General features: G+C 43.0%; 1 protein-coding gene across 1 annotated transcript; it reads left to right on the top strand.

Annotated features, from left to right (window-relative positions):
• The first annotated feature begins 8635 nt into the window (after positions 1-8635).
• On the top strand, positions 8636-22317 carry LOC123281262 (cytochrome P450 2B4-like). Its single transcript, XM_044760048.2, has 9 exons — positions 8636-8914; positions 12223-12385; positions 12511-12660; positions 14210-14370; positions 15828-16004; positions 16525-16666; positions 17959-18146; positions 18315-18456; positions 21227-22317. The coding sequence occupies exons 1-9, from the start codon at positions 8744-8746 to the stop codon at positions 21415-21417; spliced, it is 1485 nt and encodes a 494-aa protein (XP_044615983.2). The 5' UTR covers positions 8636-8743; the 3' UTR covers positions 21418-22317.
• Positions 22318-22563: the final 246 nt, after the last annotated feature.

Raw genomic sequence — 22563 nt, 5'->3', positions numbered from 1 at the left:
ATTACAGTAGAGACCACAGAAATACAAAGGATTAAAGGAGAATACTATGAAAAGATATATGCCAACAAACTTGAGAACCTAGAAGAAATGGATAAATTTTTAGAATTGTGCAACCTCTGAAACAGAATCAAGAAGAAATAGAGAATCTAAATAGACCAATCACAAGTAAAGAGATTGGAAAAGGAATCAAAAACCTCCCCCAAACTAAAGTCCAGGACCCAATGGTTTCCCTGGTGAATTTCCCTAAACATTCAAAAGAGATTTAATTCCTATCCTTCTCAATTTATTCTGAAAAATTGAAGTGGATATGATGCTTGCTATCTCACTTTACGAGGCCAACATTATCTTGATACCCAAACCAGACAAAGAAAATACAAAAAAAGAAACTTAGAGGCCAATATCACTGATGAACATTGATGCAAAAATCAACAACATATTAGGAAATCAAATACAACGATACATTAAAATGGTCATACACCATGATCAAGTGAGAATCATTATAAGGATGCAGGGATGGTTCAACATCCACAAATCAATCAATGTGACACACCACATTAACAAAACAAGGAATAAAAATCACGTGACCATCTCAGTATATACAGAGAAAGTATATGACAAGATCCAACAATTTTTATCCTAAAAATTCTCAATAAAATGGGTATAGAAGGGAAATACCTCAACATAATAGAGGCCACATATGACAAAGTCAGAGTCACCATTAAACTCAAAGGAGAAAAATTGAAAGCCATTCCTATGAGAACAGGAAGAAGACAGGGGTGCCCACTCTCACCACTCTTATTCGACATAGTACTAGAAGTTTTAGCCAGAACAATTAGACAAGAAAAAGAAGTAAAAGGGACCAAAATTGGAAAGGAAGAAGTATAACTCTCACTGTTTGTGCATCATGTGATTCTATATAGAAAATCCTAAAAACCCACCAGTATTTGATTAAAAATAATCAACCACTACAAAAAAGTTGCAGAGTACAAAATCAACATACGAAAATCAGTTTCATTTCTACATACTAATAACGAAGTAGCAGAAGAAGTCAAGAATAGAATCCTACTTACAGTTGCCACAAAAAGAATAAAATACCTAGGAATAAATTTAACCAAGGAGGTTAAGATCTATACACTGAAAATCATAAGTTGTTATGTTATGTTATGGAAAAAAAAATAGAAGAAGATATAAAGAAATGGAAAGATGTGTGTCTATCTGTCCAGTACCCCTTCCTTCATCCTCTCTTCTGTGACAACCATAGGTAGGAGTGATGGGAGAAAAGGAGCGGGGTGAGACATAGAACTGGTGAGACTCAGAGGTGGAGGGGGTCAGGTGGAGAGAGACAGAGGAACTGAGACCAGGCAGGTGGAGACTTCAGCTCCTCTGGATGTCTGAGTGCTCTGATTAGTGCCAGGGGGTTCTCTCTCTGCCTCTGGCTCTGTCTTCACGGTGCAGGGCTTTGGAGAGCTTTGGACTTTGGACCTTGGAGAGCTTCCACCATGGACTTTCCTGAACCCAGGTACTGGCTCCTGCTGTGCTGTGTGACCTGGCAGTGATCTTGTGTCCTCATTCCATCCTGGGAATCAATGGTGGGGACAGGTGTAGTGCTTTACACATTAACTCACTTAATCCTCACCCTCTGAGGTACGTATGGCTGTCATCCCCACATTATATATGGGGAGAGTGAAGCACAGAGCTATTGAGAGTTTTTTTCTTCCCCAAGCCCCAGCACATAGTTGTATATCCTACTGTATGTCCTTCTAGTTCTTCTATGTGGGATGCCACCACAGCATGGCTTGGCGAGTGGTGTGTAGGTCTGTGCCCAGGATCCAAACTGGTGAACCCTGGACCACTGAACTGGAGCACGTGAACTTAACCACTAACCACTGGGCCAGCTCCGAAAATTTTATCCAAGGTCACAATGTGGGCTAGAAGTGCATTGTCTAATATGGTAGCCACTTGCCACATGTGGCTGTTAAACACTTGAAATATGGCTCGTAGGATTAATATATCTGATAAAGGGTTACTATTCAGAATATATAAGGAACTCCTACAATTCCACAACAAAGAAACAACCTGATTGAAAAGTGAGCAAAGCACAGGAACATATATTTCTCCAAAGAGGATCTACAAATGGTTAAGTGTCATATGAAAAAATGCTCCACATCATTAATCATTAGGGAAATGCAAATCAAAACCAAAATGAGATATCACCTCACATTCAATAAAACCACATGTATATGTAAATAATATACAGTACATATATATATGGTAACAAATGTTGACGAGGATATGGAGAAATTGGAACCCTTGTGCACTCTTGGTGAGAGTGTAAAATGGTGCAGCCGCTATGGAAACAGTATGGCAGTTCCTCAAATAATTAAAAATAGATTTACTGTATACTCTCGCAATTTCACTTCTGGGTGCATATTCAAAAGCAATGAGAGCAATGTGTCACAGAGTTACTTGTATACCCATAACCATAGCAGCATTATTCACAATAGCTTAAAGGTGGAAGCAACCCAAGCGACTATCAAAGGATGAATGGACAATCAAAATGTGGTATATGCATATACTGGAATATAATTCAGCCTTAAAAAGAAGGAAATCTGAAACATGCTATAACATGAGAAACCTTGAGAACATTTTGCAAAGTGAAATAAGCCAGCCAGAAAAAACAAATATTCATGATTCCAGTTATATGAGAGATCCAGAGCAGTCAAATTCATAGAAACAGCATGTAGAATGGAGATTGCCAGGGATTGGGGCAGGAGGGACATGGGGAGTTGTTGTTTAATGTGTACGGAGTTTCAGTGTTGCAAGAACAAAATCATTCTGGAGGTGGCTTTCACAACAATGTAAATATGCTTAACACTACTGAACTGGACACTGAAAATTGGTTAAGACGGTAAGTTTTATGTTATGTGTATTTTACTGCAATTAAAAATTTTTTTAAAACCTTTGTTGCCATAAAAATTCCAGGCCTATATGGCTTCACTAGAGAATTTTACCAAACATTTAAGAGAGAAACATTATCTATCCTATACAAAACCTTCAAGAAATTTAAGAAGATGTAATACTTCTAAACTCATTCTATGAGGCCAGTATTACCCTAATATGAAAATCAAAGACATTACCAAGAAAAGAAAAAAGTACAGATCAATATCCTCATGAAGATAAACAATTCTAAATAAGATTTCAGCAAATAAAAACCAACAATATATAAAAAAGGTAATACATTATGAGTAAACCCCATGATTTCCCTATATTACCCATGTGGGTTTACTCAGGGATGCAAAGTTAGTGTTAACATTTCATAATCAATTAATGCAATTCACCATAATAACAAACAAAAAATTATATCTATGATCATTGCAATATATATGTAAAACAACATTTGCTAAAATCCAATATTCACTTGTGATTAAAATATATCAACAAACTGAAAATAAGGGGAATTCTTCAACCTGATAAAAGGTGTCTGCAAAAATCCTGCAGATAACATCATACTTAACGGTGAGAGAATGAAAGCTTTTCTTCTAAGATTGAGAGCAAGTCAAGAATGTCTGTTTTTACTACTTTCTATTAAAGATTGTATCAGAGGTTCTAGCTGGTACAATAAAGAAAGTAAAAGGAATAAAAGACATCTAGATTTGAAACAAAGAAGTAAAACTCTTTTAGTCACAGATGACAAGATTGTTAAAATCTAATGAAATCTACACACACACAAAATCTACTAGAACTAACGTGGGTTTTAGCAAGGTTTCAGGATACAACATTGACAAAATTTCGAGTGTATTTCTATACACTAGCAATGACTAATCAGAAATGGAAGTTTTCAAAGAAAATTTGCTATATCATCAAAAATATGAAATATTTAGGAATGAATCTGACAAAACATGTGTAAGGCCTGCACACTGAAAGTTACCATATATTGCTTAGAGAAATTAAACAAGATTGTATTGGCTTTCTGTTTCTGCTATCTATAACAAACTAACGCAAATTAAATGATATAAAAAACACTAACTTATGATCTTTAGTTCTGTTGGTCAGAGGTACAATATAGGTCTCACTGGGCAAAATCAAGGTGTTAGGAGGCCCGGGTCCCTTTGAGGAATTTCTAAGGGAGAATCTGTTTCCTTGCCTTTTCCCAGCTTCTAGAGGCTACCTTCATGCCTTGGCTTGTGTCCCTTCCTCCATTCTAGAGCCAACAATAACGTACTTCTCTGATCATGCTTCTATAGTCAAATCTCCTCTGATCCATCTCTTCTGCCTCCCTTGTCCACTTACTTTTAAGGACCCTCATGATTACATTGCATCCACCTGAATAAGCCAGAAACTATCCATATCTTAAATTCAGTTGAGTAGTAACCTTAAACCCATCTGCAAGGATAATTCTCCTTTGCTATCAAACCTAAAATATCCACAGGTTCTGGTTATCAGTATGTAGACATCTTTGGGGAGCCATTATTCTGCCTACCATAAAGACTTAAATCAATGGAGAAATATACTATCTTCATAGGTCAGAAGACTCTTATGGTTAAGATGTCAGTTCTCTGTGGATTCAGCACATTCCATCAAAATTCCAGCAGGCTGTTTTTTCCTTGTAGAAATTGACAAACTGATTCTAAAATTCAGACACAATGCAAAAGACTTCAAGTAATATGACTTTGAAAAAGAACACCAATGTTGAAGGATTATAACATCTGATCTCAGGAAATGTAACTCTACAATAATCAAGGAAGTTTGGTATTGTAGTCAAGATTAACAAAATAATGAATAGAAGAATAGAGAGACCAGAAATTGACCCACATACATGTGAATCTGATTTTTGAAAAAGGTGCAAAGACAATTCAGTGGAGAAACAAAACCTTCAACAAGTAGTGCTGGAAAATTGGACATTCGTATGCCAAAACAGGAGGTTTGATCCATACTTGTCACCTCATGCAAAACATTGACTACAAATCTATCATAGACCTAAAAGGAAAACCTCAAACTGAAAATCTTCTAGGAAAAGATATAGGATCAAATCTTTGTGACCTTGGCTTGGGCAACGTTTTTGAGATATGACACTAAAAGTGCAATCCATAAAAACAAGGATAGGTTGAACTTTATCAGAATTAAAAACATTTGCTTATCAAAGAAACTGTTAAGAGAACAAGAAGACAAGCCATGGATTGGGAGAAAATATTTACAAATCACCTCTCTGACAAAGGCCTTGTGTTCAGAATGGATAAAGACTTTTCAAAACTCAATAGTAAGAAAACAAACGACCCAATTTAAACAATGGACAAAAGCTTTGACCAGACACTTCAGCAAAGATGACATACATAGGACAAATTGGCACATGAAAAGATGTTCAGCACCATTTGTCATTATGGAAATTAAAATGAAAATTACAATAAGATACCACTACACACCTATCAGAAAGGCTAAAATTAAAGAGACTGACAATCCTGAGTGTTGGTAAGGATGTGGAGCAACTGGAACTCTCATATGCAGCTACTGGGAATGTAAAATCTTACAACCACTTTGGCAAACAGGTTGGCAGTTTCTTATAAAATATATATACTTATCATATGACCTAACTGGTCCATAAATAGGTATTTACTCAAGATAAATGAAAGCAAATGTACATACAAACACTAGTATGCAAATATTCATAAGCAGCTAAAGTTGTAATAGCCCGAAACTGGAAACAACCCAAATGGCCATCAACACATCCATAGATAATCAAACAGTGGAGTGTCCATACAATGGAGTACTCTCAGCAATGAAAAGAGATGAGAGAGTGACATCTGCAAAAACATGAGTGAAACTTATATTAGTCTCTTAGCAGTACTGCAATAAATCACCACGAATTTAGTGGCATGAAACAACACAATTTATTCTCTTATAGTTCTGGAGGTCAGAGGCCAAAATCAACCTCACTGGGCTAAAGTCAAGGTGTCGACAGGGCTGTATTCCATCTGGAAGCTTCATTCCTTTACTCGGGGCCCCTTCATGTCACTACAACCTCTTGCTTTCCATCGTCAGTTCTCCTACTGTTCACATTGAACTTCTTGCCTCTTTCTTACAAGGATTCTTGTGATTACATCCTTGGTAAACACGGACAATTTCACCATTTGATGAGCCTTAAATTAATCCCATTTACAAAGTTCCTTTTACCATGTAAGGTCGCATTCACAGGTTATAGGGATTAGGAGGTGGACGTATTTGGGAGGCCATTACTCAGCCTGCCGCAGACTTCAAAACAATTAGACTTCAAAATGATTATGCTGGGTGGAAGAAGGCAGATGCAAAAGAGAACATAATGTGAGATTCCATTTATATAAAGTTTAGAAAATGGAAGCTAATCTGTAGGGACAAGCAGCAGATCAGCGATTGCCTGGGGAGGGGGTTGGTAACGGGATAAGGGACCAGTTACAGAAGGGCACAAGGAGACTTTCAGGGTGAGCGATATGTTCATTATCCTGATTGTGGTGATGGTTTCACAGGTGTGCAATGCGTCAGATCGACCCAATTGTACACTTTAAATATATGCAGTTAATTGTATGTCAATTATACCTCAGCCAACTTTTAAAAATAAAATAATAATAATACAAATACACTTTCACGTATAACAACAAGCTTTTTCACAGATGCCAGCCCTATCCTCAACCCCTGCAGTTCCCTGTCCCTGTGGTTTGTTCTTGCTCTCCTGTTCTCTCTCTCTGTCTCTTGCACCTTCCCTTTGTCTGCCTCCATTTCTGTGTGACATCACTTGTCCATTTCTTGGCCTCTCCCTGTCTCTGGGTTTCTTTCTGGTTCTGCCTCTGCCTCTCACCATATCTTTTTTCATTAGATTCTTTTAAATCTGTTGTCTGTTTTGCAGTTATAGCACATCCTAACTGGGAGCCTAAATTTTTTTCAGAAACAATTGATCTATATTGAGATTTCATGAAAGTTACAATTGAAAAAGGAGATTTACATACCAATATTGTTCCGAATGTACTTAGAAGATTTCAAATAACTGAATCGAGTGTCAATTTTGCAATTAAATTAAATTTTAGTTTTAATTAGTCCTACTAATCATCTTTCAAATGCTTAACAGCCACAAGTGGCAAGAGTCTACCATATTGGACAATGCAGTTCTAACCCACAATGTGACCTTGGGAAACAATCTCAACCTCTTTGTGCTGCAGTTACCGTGTTTATAAAGTGGGGATAACAACCACACCTGCCTCAAAGGATGAGGATAAGTGAGTTACTCTGTGTAAAGCACTTCATCCATTCCCAGCAGTGATTCCTAGGATGGAGTGAGGACCCAAGCTCAGTGCCAGATCACATAGCACAGCAGGAGCCAGTACCTAGGTTCAGTAAAGTCCATGGTGGCAGCTCTCCAAGGTCAGGAAAGTACAGGTTCCATCCCTGAATGCAAGAGGTCAGGATTGTTGCTCCATTTTTCCCTGTTTGGAGGAATATGACTCAACTGCCAGGGTCAGAATCCTGGGTCCAGCAAGGGTTTTGCCTAACACTGAAAGAAAGATGCTGTCTCATCTTCCTCCACTCTTTTTTATGAGAGAGACAGAGACAGGGGGAAAGCCAGGCCCCAGGCCATGACAGAGGGACGTGCACACATTCATTCTCATATTCAGTAAACATGGACTCAGCCTTTCAGAGGGTGGGTTTGGGCAATCTCAGAGTCCTGATGGAGATACATGGAAGCTCAGCAGACGTCAATCAAACTTGACCCAGCCTGAGCTGTGGAGCTCAGAGTCTAAAGTGAGAAACAGAGACACTGAGACATAATAAATAGCAGAAGAGAGAGGTACGTACAAACAGATTGTCAGCGAATGTCAGAGAAAGGTCCTGCACTGTGAAGACAGAGCCAGAGGCAGGGAGTGAACCACCTTACACTGGTCAGAACAATAAGACATCCAGAAGAGCTGAACGCCCCACCTGCCGGGTCTCAGTGTCTCTCTGTGTCTCTCCACCTGACTGCCTCCATCTCTGAGTCTCACTGCTTCAGTGTCTCTCCCCCCTCCTTCTGTTTCTCCCATCACTCCCATTGGTGGCTCTCACAAAAGGGAGGATGAAGGAAGGGGGACTGCAGAGATAGCCCCTGCGGGTCTGTAGGCTCTTTAAGGACAAGAACTGGTTGATGCACAAACATACAAGCACACTCAGACTCACAAACAGTGATATATACCACGAACACCATGCAAAGAAACACACACCTTCAGGTATCGACCATATAAATACATATAAGTCCACACACATGCAAAAATATGCATGTAAACACATGCACACTTATACAGAGACACATGTCAACTCATTAACATAAATAGAAACACCCTTTCACATATGAAAACCATGCAAGCACACACAGATGGAAGCAGGCACAGACAAACACATGCAAGCCTAAATGCACAAACATGGCCAAAAAAGTAGACAGTACATGCTCAGCCATACCCAGAAATATAAACACACAAACACTCATGTGGACCTTGGCATCTCTACCATGTCACATCTGCCAACATCTAGGGACAGAGTGCATAGGTAGGGAGTGGTCAGTTCACCAGAGTGCCAGAACAGGAATTATGGGTCCCTTAGCTCCTCTCCCTAATGTTGACACTCCCAGACAATGAAGAGAGAGGAGGTGGGGAATGGAGGAACTTATGTAACTGGGTGGGGAGGCAGGCTCAGTATAAAAAGCCCAGCTCGAGGCTGCAGTGGGTTGGAAGGCAGTCAGACTGGGACCATGGAGCTCAGCATGCTCCTCCTCCTTGTTCTCCTCATGGGACTCTTGCTTCTCCTGGTCAGGGGCCACCCAAAAGCCTATGGCCACCTACCACCAGGACCCCGTCCTCTGCCCTTCTTGGGGAACCTTCTGCAGATGGACAGAAGAGGCCTACTCAAATCCTTCCTAAAGGTGAGACACAGATGGATGGGGTCTGAGAGGGGCTCTCTGCATCTGTATGGGGGGATCATTCCCCAGAAGGAGTGAGGCATCCTTCCAGGCTCAGGGCTGGGATGCGTAAAGGTTGGTGAGTAAGGGGCATGGAGCTGTGCATGGTAGATCTGATCAGTCTGAGATGTCCTTGCTCTACTGGAAGTGCATGGGCACTGTCCCTGGAGCAGGCAATTAGGCATGAAGAAACATCTGTGTGTGAAACACACCTGTGGAATTTCACCCTCTTCTGCCACCCTCTGTCGTGTTCCTGGGTGACTGCGCACCACTTGAAGAGACAGAAAAAGTGGCAGTGACAACAATTAAGTAGGTTTCTCCTCTGCAAACAAAGGACAGCAAAGACTGGCTCATGGCAATGTCAGGACGAGGAGGAGGCAGGAGGGAGAACAGGACAGAAGACCATTTACAGAGTGATTAGAATAATGAATATTAATGCAAGGTAATAGTAGCTGACACTGTGGAGCATTTACTAGGCTCTGTATCCCTGCTTTCCAGGCATGATTTCATGTTTCATGATCTATTTAGTTATTAATAATGTAATCTATAGCCATGAACCCCCTATCCAACAGAGAAGTAGAACACTGGCAGTCACTTCCACCTGCCCTGTGCTTCTCTGTCCACTTTCCCTCACTATGGCAAACACACTCCTGAATCGTGGGCTTGTCATCGCTTTGCTTTTAATAGAGAACATTTTATCACAGATGCGGAGGCTCCAAGTGCATAATATTTCACTTTCATTGACTTCAACCCATCACAAGAGTCACATATCATTTCACTTTCACATATTATTTCACATATATATATATGAATATATATTTCACATATTATTTCACATGCTTTTGTGTAAATTCCTCGACTTAGTTTTTTCTTTCAGCATTGTGTGGCCAGCATTTATCTGTATTGTCATGGGACTTCATCAGGTCTTGGTTACAAGAAGAGGGCTGGGAGAGAAGCTATCTCCATCTTAGAGGTATAGACAGTGAAGCTCACCCTGCGGAGGGCACTTGTCCACAGTCGCCCAGCTGGGACTTCTCTGAGGGGCACCTGGGTCCAGGATGGAATTCTCTTCTTCTCCAATGCTGTCATGGACTGAAGCTGCCTAACAATTTCGGGATCACTAAATCCTTTGGGAATTTGATTAAAGCTGTGGGCTCCCTCCCCTACAATGATCCATACACATTTAGCATAAAATTTTGAGAGTTGCAGACCCCCTAAAGCTCTTCCATAGACCCTTCGAGGATCCTCAAGCTGTCCCTGATCTTCCATTATTATTGAATCTTTGTGGAGAGAGAGAGAGAAAGACAGAGAGAGGGAAGACAGAGAGGGAGAAAGAGAGGAAGAGAGAGATGGAGAGAGAGGAGGAGGGAAGAGGGCATGGGCTAGTGGGTGTCATTATGAGACAGGTTTGGGAGATGGCACTGCTCCACCTCCATTCCCCCATATGCTCCCAAGTCCTTCTGGAGTCAGACAAACATGGGTTCGTGTTCCAGATTCAACCCCTGAATATTACTCAACTCTTACCCTTGGCTTCCTCTTCTGTAAAATGTGATGGTGACCACAAGAATAAAAGAAATATTGCATAGACCTTGGTGTATAGTAATTTAAATGACAGCTACTTTGATCTACTCATTTAATCACTTGTGCAGTCAAAATTTACTGGAACATTTTGTTTGCTGGGGAATATTTTAGGCATGCTTGATGTGTCATTGGACAGGGCATACAAAATAAACAAATAAGGAAATATTAAGTAGACAAGAGTTATGATTAAAATAAAGCAGAGTGACGTTTTAGAAAGTGGTGGGAGCTACTTTAGATTGAGTGGTGAGGGAAAGGCTCCGTCTCGCTTTGTTTCTGAGCAGAGAATCTGAAAGGTGCAGGTGGAAGGCACAAGAGAGAGACAGGTGTCAATGCAAGAACTCTGAAACAGGGGCAAGTTCAGCATGTTTGGGGGACAACACAGAGGCTGGATGTGAGTGATGGAAGGGTTGAGTGGAAGGAGAAGTCAGAGGGGTGACGGGGCAGCGTTATGTAGGGCCATGTGGTCCACAATGGAGACTTCAGGTCTTCTTCTCAGTGCAGTGGGAGCATTGGAGGGTTTGGAGCAGGTTAGGGATATTAATTAAGTTACATTTTAACAGGATTACTCTGGCTTTGGGGTGGGCTAGGATGGGGTTGGTTGGTAGTGAAATGATTGTACAGGGGACAGGAATGGAAGTAGGGAGATTCATGAGGAGGCTTTGCAGAGACCAATGTAAGTTTTAAGTAAACTTAATCTTTTTATGATTTCAAGTCAACTTTTTATTGAAGTTGAACATCACCCTAAAAAATGCAAATCATATGTGTGCAGTCAGTGAATTTTCCCAAATCAACATCCTCATGTAATTGTTGAGAAGATAAGCAACAATACAGCCTGTCCCTAGAAACCACCTTCATGTCACCTTCCAGGCACTACCCTCTTACCATCCTGACACCATAGGTTCATGTTATTTTACTGAACTGGATCTAAATAGAATCATGACTTATGGGCTCTTTTATGTCTAGTTGCTTTCGCTCAACATTATATCTGTGAGTTTCATTCACGTTGTTAGGTGTAGCAGTGGTTTCTTCCTTTTCATTTGCTGCATAGTATTCCATGGCATAAATACATCATTACACTTTATTCTGTATCAATGGTGCTAGCATTTCATTTGTAAGGCTTCTGTGAATCTCCTTCTTCAATTTTTGGTGAATCCACATACATATTTTTGTTGGGCATTTTGTTGAGAGTGTAGTTGCTGAGTCACTGAGCATACATGTGTTCAGCCTCAGTAAGTACAGCCAAGGAGTTTCCCAAGGGGCTGTACTGGTAGATGACTTTTCAAATATCGTGATCACCCCCAGAGAGCCATCAGTTTCTCTTCATGTCTACCAAGCAGGGAGTTCAGATTAGTTCTCTAGGGAAAATGTCAGGAGGCAGAGAGCAGGTTGAAGTTGAGTCACAAGAAGGGTGATTCTTTAGTTGCAATGCCAGGGAGATCTGTCTAAACTCAAGGGTATGTGCAAGGGCCATATTAGAAATATTCGACCATCTCTACTGCTTAGGGCACCAATCACATGGACCGTGTGTGGGTGATGGGTTAATCTTTTAGTTGCTGGGTCCTGGGATGGAGGGTCTTGGGGCAGCAGCTACTTATCAATCAAATGTAAGTGTTTTAATGGTTTAACAACATGGTTGGCCAAAGAGGTACACACTGACTAACGGCAACCCTGGGGCTGGGTATGCTTGGCAGCTTCAAGAGAAATATGGGGATGTCTTCACGGTGTACCTGGGGCCAAGGCCTACAATCATGCTGTGGGGGACAGAGGTCATCCGGGAGGCCCTGGTGGACCAAGCTGAAGCATTCTCTGGCCGGGGGAAAATCGCTGTCGTTGACCAAGTCTTCCAGGGATATGGTAAGGACCTCAGAAGCACTGAGTGGGGGCAGAATGGAGGATGGGGATTGGGGAGGTGAGTCGGGGAAGAGAGCGTAAGGAGTGGAGAGGGATACAGAGTCTCCCTCCAAATTCTTCACCCCCAGGTGTGGTCTTTGCCAATGGAGAACGTTGGAAGAGCCTTCGACGATTCTCCCTGGCCACCATGAGGAACTTCGGGATGGGAAAGCGGAGTGTGGAGGAGCGGATTCAGGAGGAGGCTCAGTTTCTGATGGAGGAGCTGCGGAATACCAAGGGTGAGCCTCAGGGGATGGACAGGAAAGAAGGACATGGAATCAGGAGAGGTGTGGAGTGAGAGCAACAGAAAGACTGAGGGGTAGACACAGAAAGAGAGGGCGAGGCAGAGAGAGGAAGACAGAGCCTGAGAGACCATAAGACTGAGGACAGGGACAGAGAGAGGAGCATGGAGAGGGACAGAGACGAGCAGGAGAGGGACATGGGGAGCCAGAAGAGATGCGGGGTTTGAAGTGTCAAGAATAATCGAAAGACACAGACTAAGATATTAGCACGCTATTTACATGTGTTCAGGGAAACCAACGCATGGATTAACAGTATCTATCAAAGGCAAAAGTATGGTTTACCTAAAAAAAGCAGAGAGAGAAAAGGGAAATTATAGACATTTTGAAAATGACAAACTGAGTTTTCCTTTCTGTAGTTGAACTGCTGATGAGCTGGTAGTGAGCAAAGAGGCAGGGGCGTATGCTGCTCTCAGGCAGCTGGATGGGCATGAAAGAAGCACTTCCGGTTGTTATTGGACTTCCCATGAACAAGTGTTTATGAGACACACAGGCGACAGCGTCCTTTCTTAACAATGTGCAAGACATAAATGAGCAGTTTGGTAGGGAGAGCCAGAGGCAGAGTCACTGGGAGCAATAGCAGAATAGGGACAGAAGGCAGAGAAGGAAGACAGAAAGAAACACAGTGACACAGAGAGACACACAAGGAGACAGAGGCAGAGATGGAGGCACCAAGACCAAGAGAGACATGCAGAGACAAGAGAGAGAGTGGAAGAGGCTCGGAGAGGCAGAAAGAAAAGAAGGCAGAGAGAAACTGAGGCAGAGAAAATTAGAGAGGCAGACAGACAGGCTCAGGAAAGGGTCTGCAGGGGAATAAGAGAAGACGGATGGGTGAGACCCAGAAGGAGAGGCTGCACCTACATGATGTCCCTGGGCTTGCAGCCCAACCTCCGTCTAACAGGGCCAAGCCTGGGGTACACAGACATCAACTAACCAGTGCAGAACGATTCCAGAAGACCAGAGCCCAAGAGGCAGAGGGAAGAGATGAAGGAGGAATGACAGATAGGGGACATGGAGAGCAGAGCTTTTTAATTTGTACCTGTGATTGATTGAACACTTGCTCTGCACCACCCCTGCCCGTGGGACTGAACTCTTATACCTGCTGCCAGAGTCAGAGCTGGAACCTGAATGGGGACCAACCACATAGTCCTGTAGCTGGGCGGCCTGGATCTGAGTACTGGCCACCGTGATGAGTGGCTGGGTAACCTTGATCAAATGACATACCTCTATGTTACATGTCTATGTAATGGGGATAATAACAGAATTGCACGTTCCTCACATGGTTGTGGCAAGAATTAAATAAAGCAATATGTTAAGCGTTTACAATAGGGGCTGGCATAATATGGGCTAGTGAGTGTTAGCTCTTTCTGATCCCATTTTCTTCACCATTACTAAGCAATGAAGGACAGACACACAGAACTGGGGCAGCAGTCAAATGCCCTCTAGGCCTTTGAGTCTCCATCTTATGACCTACACCTCCTCCCACTAGGAGCTCTCCAGGATCCCACCTTCTTCTTCCATGCCATCACCGCCAACATCATCTGCTCCATTGTCTTTGGAAAACGCTTCTCCTACAGAGATCCTGAGTTCCTTCGGCTCCTGGACTTGTTTTACCGGTCCTTTGCGCTCATCAGCTCGTTCTCCAGTCAGGTCTGGGAGAGAGTGAAGGACAATGGGGACAAAGGGAGCATGCAAGGCTGGGCTAAGGGGTGATCTGCTTTGGGGACCAGAAATGCAGCTTAAGGCTGGAAGAAGAGCAGAGACAATAGGGAGAGACAGAGACACTGAGACCAGGAAGGAGGGAGAGATGGTAACAAGAGGACTGAGAGACTAAGAGAAAGGAGAGTGTTGGGTGTGGTCAAAATAGCACAGAGACTAAGGAATCAGATCCTGGAAGAGAGAAGAGAGAAGACAGAGAGAAAACAAGGCAAATAAGGGTGGAGATTAAGAGATCCTGAGAAGAGACAATAGAAAGAGAGTGTGAGTGTATGTGTTTGTGTGTGTGTGTGAGACAGAGAGAGAGAGAGAGCAAATCAGACATTCAGGCTCTCTACTCTTCTGTCTCTGCTTCCTGTAATCTTTGCCTCTGTATTTGTCAAAGCCCCTCACTTAAAGAAACTCAACAATACATGAAAATAAGAAACTGCATTTCTTCATTTTCCCTATTTCTCCTCCTTCTTTCTGTTTATTAAAAATTCCCCCAGATTATAAAGATATATGCTCCTCTTTTAAAACAATATAATAAAGTCTCTTTTCTTCACTAATCTGGAAATACCCCTATTCTATATTAAGTTAAAATCATGAAACAGCAAAACAGTATGCCTGGCTATCATTCTTTATTAGATATATGTCAGATTCACAGTTAGGACTGTTATGAATCTGGAATGGGGCCCAGGGTGGGTATTTGTGACAAGCCCAACAGGTGGTTTCAATATTCTACTCCCTTAGAGAAATGTGGAGATAGAAAAGTCTAGAGGGAGATCCACCAGAAAGTTAACAGTGGTTATCTATTGAGGGAGGGATTAAGAAGCAATTTTACATTCATACATTTCTGCATTTTTTGAAATTACTTGCAACAAGTTAAGTATTACATTTATCTTGAGACAAAAAAATACAAATATTCTCCAAGATAAATAAATAGTCTAAGTCATCAGCAGGTTCATCTTGTGTAAACATTGTGTTATCAATGCCTGACATAGCAAGGGAGATGCACAAGGTAGAAAGAGTCAGATAGAGATTTGGGCAAAACAGATACAGTGCTGAGGTAGGCAAGAGAAGCCCAGAGAGATGATAAGGAGAGACACAGAGAGATACGAAGAGATGGAAAGGAGAGGTGGAGAGTTGGGGCAGAGACCAACCAAAAGACATGAGGATGAGAGAGGAAGAGGTAGAAAGAGAAAAATGTGAGAATAACAGATCAAAGGAGACATAGAATCAGTGAGCGAGGGACTCAGAGACAGAAAGAGAGAGGAAGAGAGAATGAGACAGAGACAGAGACAGAGAGACAGAGATTCCCCCTCTGAGGTACTAGGGCCCAGCAGGTCTGCCCTTCCCAGTGACCAGCTCTCTCAGCCCCGGGAGGACCTCACAGCCCCTTCTCTCCTCAGGTGTTCCAGCTCTTCTCTGACTTCCTGAAGCACTTCCCTGGCACACACAGGCAGGTCTACAGAAATCTGATGGAAATCAACACCTTCATTGGCCGTAGTGTGGAGGAGCACTGCAAAACCTTGGACCCCAGCAATCCCCGAGACCTCATTGATACCTACCTGCTCCGCATGGACAAAGTGCGGTTTGGGAGAGGGGTGTTGGAGGGGAGGGAGGAAATTTTGGGGGTGAGAAGAAGGGAGGGGAAAGGGGTAAAGAGTGGGGAAGAGGGGGAGGGAAGACCAGAGGAAGAAGAGGGAGATTAGGAATAGGGAAGGGAGTTGTCAGCAGGAACGGAGTGGGAGAGGAAAGGAAAGAGAAAGTAGGGAGAAGAGAGAAAGAGAGATACTGGAAATACAGAACAAGAGGCAAAAATACAGCAACATGTGAAAAGAACCACAGAGGCATAAAGAATCTGGGAAAGGAAGAGAGACAAACACAGCAAAGAGATGGAGAGGGAGATTGATACAGAGCCAGACAGAGTGGAGAGAGATGGAGAGAGACAGAAATAGAGATATATGGTTTGGCATGCAGAGGATAGAGAAAAGTAAAATGAGCCAGGTGTGTGAGAGACCCAGAAACAGGTGGAAGGTACCTCGAGAGACACTGTGCCACGAGGTTCCAGCCTCCCTGACATGAGCCCCATTCCTCTGGACCCAGGAGAAGTCTGACCCCAACACCGAGTTCCACCAGCAAAACCTCATCATCACTGTGCTCTCACTCTTCTTCGCTGGCACTGAGACCACTAGCACGACTCTCCGCTATGGATTCCTGCTCATGCTCAAATACCCCCACATCACAGGTGGGTGGGCTGGAAACAGCCAATAAATGGGACCTCTTTTGGAACTGCAGAAGTGAGGCTAGGGGTCCTTCCTGAATGAGACAGGACACTTTCCTCTCTTATACCTGGAGCACTGAAGGTTTTGAAGGAGGCCCCAACTAGGCCAGCCCTATTGGTGTATGGATGAATGAAGAATCTGTCAATCTGTTCTCCCACTGATTTCTCTGATCACTTAAAGGTCAGCTCATCCATCCATCCATCCATCCAACATGTATCCATCTATTCATCTGTCTGAACTTTTACTCATTAACCTGTATCCTCAGATTCTTTCGTCTGTGATTTATCCAAAAGCATACACTTCCATTCTTTATTTGGATTAATTGATTCCTCTGGTGATCTTCTGGAACAGTGATTAATTGAGTGGACTATTTTTCCTTGATTCATTGGCTCTTTGATGCATTCATGTATCCATCTCTCCTTCTATGAGCTAGGTCTCATTCCCTAATCCTTCCATCAGTCAGTCGGTCAATTCATCCTTCATCCATCTATTCCTTCATTTATCCACTGAATAATTCACTCACTTGTTCATCCTTGACTTACCCATCTATCATTCAATCCATCATCCATGTATTCCTTTATTTACTCATTACCTCTCTAATTTATTCATTCACTTGTTCCTCCATAAATCTGGCCATGGACCCATTCATGTGATTTATCTGTCTATGGAATATTTATTAATTAAGGATTCTCTAATTCATCTGTTGATTGATAAGTAAATACATACTACATTCGTTAATGTTCTTCTATTCCTCAATCTTTCCATTGATGAATTGATTCACTCGTTAATTGGTTGATTGCTGTATTCATTTATTTATCCATTTGTTCATGGGTTAACCTATTTATCTATTTTGCTGTTATATTCCTGAGGACCTAGCACAGCGCCTCATCTATCATACATACACAATAAATATTTGTTCCTTTTTCTGCTCGTCTTGGAGAATGTTTTTAGGTCCATAGCCTAGAGCTGTCAATCTGAAATTCTGTGCAAAAGGTGGCCCACATGGGTATGTGTGTGTCTGTGTTTACCTTAGCATGTGGGGAGAGAATACATAGCATTTCTTAGATTTTAACAGGTGTGAATTCTTGTTGCTTCCTCCCCTCTCCCATTAAAAGCTGGTTACTCCAATGAGTGTCAAAAATCTAATATCTAACCCTTTACTAGAGGTATATCCTGGTTCATTGGCCCATAGAGCAGTGACCCTGCTGAAATGCCTCTTTGAAAAGAAGTTCACTGGTCCCACTCTTCTGTGCAGAGAGAGTCCACAAGGAGATTGATCTGGTGATTGGCTCACAACGCCCTCCAGCCCTTGATGACCGCACCAAAATGCCATACACTGATGCAGTCATCCATGAAATTCAGAGATTCTCAGACCTCCTCCCCCTTGGGGTGCCCCACGTTGTCACCAAAGACACTCACTTCCGAGGGTACATCATCCCCAAGGTGAGGCCAGTGTGTCTCCCACATCTGTTCTGGGTGGGCATCCTGGGTTCTCTTGATCTGCAAACTTGACCTCCCGTTGGTTTTATCACTCGAGCCCTCCTGTTTTGTCTTTAGGGGTGGAGTGGGGAAGGGAACAGCAGTATCTTTGACCTTGTGACCCTCCCTCAGGGCACTGAAGTATATCCCATCCTGAGCTCTGCTCTCCATGACCCACGTTACTTTGAGAAACCAGACGCCTTCAACCCTGACCACTTTCTGGATGCCAGTGGGGCACTGAAGAAGAATGAAGCTTTTATCCCCTTCTCCACAGGTAAGCTGGAGCCACACTTCCTTTCCCAGACACCAGAGAACAGGTGCCATCCCCTCTTTGAGACTATCAAGGAAAAGCCTTTATTTATTGAGCAGTGAGTATATACCAGTTTCTTTACCTACATTAATCCACTCCATCTTCACTACTCGAGGGGGCTTGAGAAGTGATATCATGTCCCAAAGGCACATCTTGGCAAGCTGAACCCTGGGCAGGTATGATAACATCTCCACATCTTCAGGTATAAAACATCGGTTGGGAATTACTTTGAGCTTAGTGCTCTGTTGGGGGCCAAAGATAATACACTGGACAAGTCACATAGACACACAGTGCCAGCCTCTAGAAACTTATGGTCCAGCAGTGGAGATGGGCATTCATCATATGGTCACAAAATAATAACTAACTCAATGAATTGATGCTTGGAATTTGATTATAATGGCTTGACAAAAAGTAAGAGCTCATAGGCGCAATTACTATTCTTATAATTAATCGTAATTGTGATAAGTGCTCTAAAGGATCTTTGGGAGCAGAAAATAGGGAGTCCTGATGACTCTCGGTAGGTTGGTGAGGAAAAGTTTACCTGAAGCACTGGCTTCTAAGCGAAGACTTCATGAGTGAGCATCAACCGCCCACTGGAGAGTGTTACATGTAGTGGAAACAGCAAGGGCAGAGCCTGAAGATGGAGGCAGCATGCTGCATTGAGAAACTAGAAGAACCGGAGTAGCCTGGGGTGTCGATTCAAGAAGGGGATAAGGATGAAGAGCTCAGCTGGAAGGACTTGAGTGTTTCGGGGAGTTTGGATTTATCCTGCTGGCAATGAGGAACCAGGGTGGATCAAGAAATGCTCTAAAGTGTCTTCATCCCTTTACTCCACACTTTAGCCCCATCCAGAGAAAACCTCTAGTCTCAGAGTCCTCTTCATTTAGTAGAAAGGAAGACCCCAGAAAATGGCCCCTAGTCTTGACTTCCATCAGTGATTTCAGTGACCCAGGTTCCTGGATCTGTCCAGTGCAATGGCCTCCCCCTTCATTTCATCTGTAGTGAGAGATGGGGGCTATGTGCTGGGATGAGTGTCAATTCCTCCGTTTAATAGTCCTGCCCTATGTTTAGAGAGAGACAGAGAGGTGGAGACATAAGGACAGAGACAGACGGAGAAGGATAGAGTGAGTGAGAACAGAACGAATTACAGAGGGATATAGAGATGGGGAACAGTGGTGGATAAAGACAATGAGTGAACATGAGACAAGAAAGGGAGGAGAGGAGAAAGAGAGAAGGAGAAGAAGGAGGGAGGATGATGAGATAGGAGGAAAGAAAGGGGGAATGAGAGGGAGAAAAACAGAAGAGAGAAAAAAGAGTGACATAAGCAAAGAAGAAGAAATAGTTAGGAGAGGAAAGGGATCTGTAGAGGGAGATGACAAGTGAGACAGAGAGAGTTGCAAACAGAATCAGATCCAAATAGACAGAGACAGAGAGGTAAACAAGCAGAAGAGAGCAGAAAAAGAAGAGACCAAGAGAAGTGAGACAGACAAACAGTAACTGACAGGAGGTTTACAGAGAGAAAAAGAAGGAGGCGGACTGCCACAGCCAGAAAAAGAGACGAGCTCAGCCAAAAAGCTATTAGAGACAAAGGGATGCTAATGTGTGTCCAAATGGACCGCCCCAGGGATGGGGAGGATGGGGTGGGAGGGAGATAACAGACGTCATGCTGTTCTGGAAAGAGCTGGGTTGCAGAACCCGTTACGGGAGAAGAACCAGCTCACAGCCCTGGCCCAAGTATCTCTAAGCTCATGTCTCCTAACATCTGGGTATGCCAGAAATATGTGGAGCTTCCTCAGATAGCTCCACACAGGCACAACATCTATCAATCTGAAAGGTCTAGCAAACGGCTAGAAACCCATCATTGACATGACCTTCCAAGGTTGTCAGCCTGCAGATGATGACACACAGAGATCAAGAAGGAGGCTCTCAGTGCCTCTGCCTGATTTTTTGGGGACCTTTGTCCTCATTTCTCTAAAAGCCCATGGTTTATAACCTATTGGGAGGGTGGTCCATACACCTCTGAGAGTCTGATGGGAGCCATTGAGTCCACTCTCAAGTGCATCAGTCTCATTCACCATTTTATGTGCGCTCTGGGGATTTTTCAGAACTCTTGAAGGGCATGGCTCTCAGGCTGAGACAAGAAGACATCCCAGAGATAGATCAACTCATGCTGTGCCAGAGACACACACACTCCCCACCACACACACCAAGAAAGAAACACAAATCCCTAACTACATTCATAGGATCCCAAATAGGGGCCAGAACAGAATTCTAAGAATTCGTACAAATATTAAGTTCTTTAACCTCATAGTAGCCCCATGAGATAGGTACCATTCTCCCCCATATTAGAAATGAAGGACATTAAAAATGTTATGTCAGAAATATGCACACAGCTATGTGTGGCACACAGACACACACACACAAGCACACACACACACACATATCCAACCAGAAAGTGGGTTCCTATGCTCTGTAAGGCCACTGAACCCTTTGGAAAGCTAACAGAAGCTACAAACTCTCTTCTGGAAAAATGTGCAAGGCACATCCACCAAAGATGTGCATCTGGCTTCACAGGGTTTGGGAACTCCCTAAAAATCCATTCTGAATTGCAGATTAAAGGCTAATCTCATACTAATCTGTAGCAATGGACACAGTTTTCTGGGCTTTGGGATGTGACAGGGAAAAGAATTTGCAGCTGACCCATGCCCACATTCGTGATCCTCTGTGCCCACAGGGAAACGCACTTGTCTTGGAGAAGGCATCGCTCGCACCGAATTATTCCTCTTCTTCACCACCATCCTTCAGAACTTCTCCGTGGCCAGCCCTGTGGCCCCTGAAGACATTGACCTCACACCCCGGGAAAGTGGTGTGGGCAAATTACCCCCAATATACCAGATCAGCTTCCTGCCCCGTCGAGGGGGCTAAGGAAGGGGATTGAAGGATTCCAGGGTCATGAAGTATCCTCACCTCTGCAGAGAATGGTCCATGACTTTCTTCGTGTCTCCCTCCCTCGGAGAGAACCACTGCAAGTCTGCATCCCTCCCCCTTCTTATTTGCCACCTCAACGGGAAACTCTTTTCTTTAGTCTTACCTCTTCCCATCGTGCCACACATCTTCTAAAGACTTAAGGAGATGTTTTCATTTCCTCTGTTAATAGAATGCCAGAAGCAGTGTATATATAGAAATGGGAGCTAAAAGGGGAAACTTGGCTCAGGATCTCTGCAGTCCACCTCCTCGGCCACAGGTCACTCTCAGTGACTTCTCCCTTCCTCAGAACAGCTAATCCTCCACTAATCAACTCCTTGTGCTCCACGACCCGTGCCTACCTGCCCACACTAAAATCCTCTTCCCATTAGCCCCTTTGGTGGGTACAATGACCATGCCCATTTTACAGATGAGTCAACAGAGGGTGGACAGTGGCATCAGTTGTCTGAGGTCTTTCTGAGGTCACATGGCTAGTGACTGGAGGAGCACAATTTTCATTCTATCTGCCTGGCTCTAGAATTCAAACTCTTCACCGCAGCTCCTTCTCCCTAAATATATGTTTTTAAATTAAGATGAAATTGACATAGCATAAAATTAACCATTTTAAAGTGTATAATTCAGTGGCACTTGGTTCATTCACAATGTTGTGCAGGCACCACCACTATCTAGTTCCAAACATTTTCATCACCCAGGATAAAATCCCATTCCAATTAGCAGTCACTCCTCATCCCCCCTTCCCCTCAGTGCCTGGCAAACACCAGTCTGCTTTCTATCTCTGTGGATTTGCCTATTCTGGATATTTCATATAAATGGAATCACACAATCTTTTGTGTCTGGCCTCTTTCACTCAGCAGATTTGAAGTCCAAAATCTTTTAATTAATTGCCTAAATGTCATTTAAGGTTTTTCTGATACCATGTTTGTTTATTCAATCCATCTGAATGGGCCTCTGATGGCAATGTCTTCTTACAATGGGCTCATTCCTTTGCTTCACATATTAATCAGTCCAATTTGGATATACGGCCAACTTGCCCTTTCTAGTACATCTGGGTTACCTTGGTGGGCTTCTCCCTATCAAATTACAGAT

Source organism: Equus asinus, chromosome 26, assembly GCF_041296235.1.
Source record: "Equus asinus isolate D_3611 breed Donkey chromosome 26, EquAss-T2T_v2, whole genome shotgun sequence".
Classification (NCBI taxonomy): Eukaryota; Metazoa; Chordata; class Mammalia; order Perissodactyla; family Equidae; genus Equus; species Equus asinus.
Note: the sequence above shows the minus strand (reverse complement) of the source record. Positions and strands in the feature narration are given on the sequence as shown.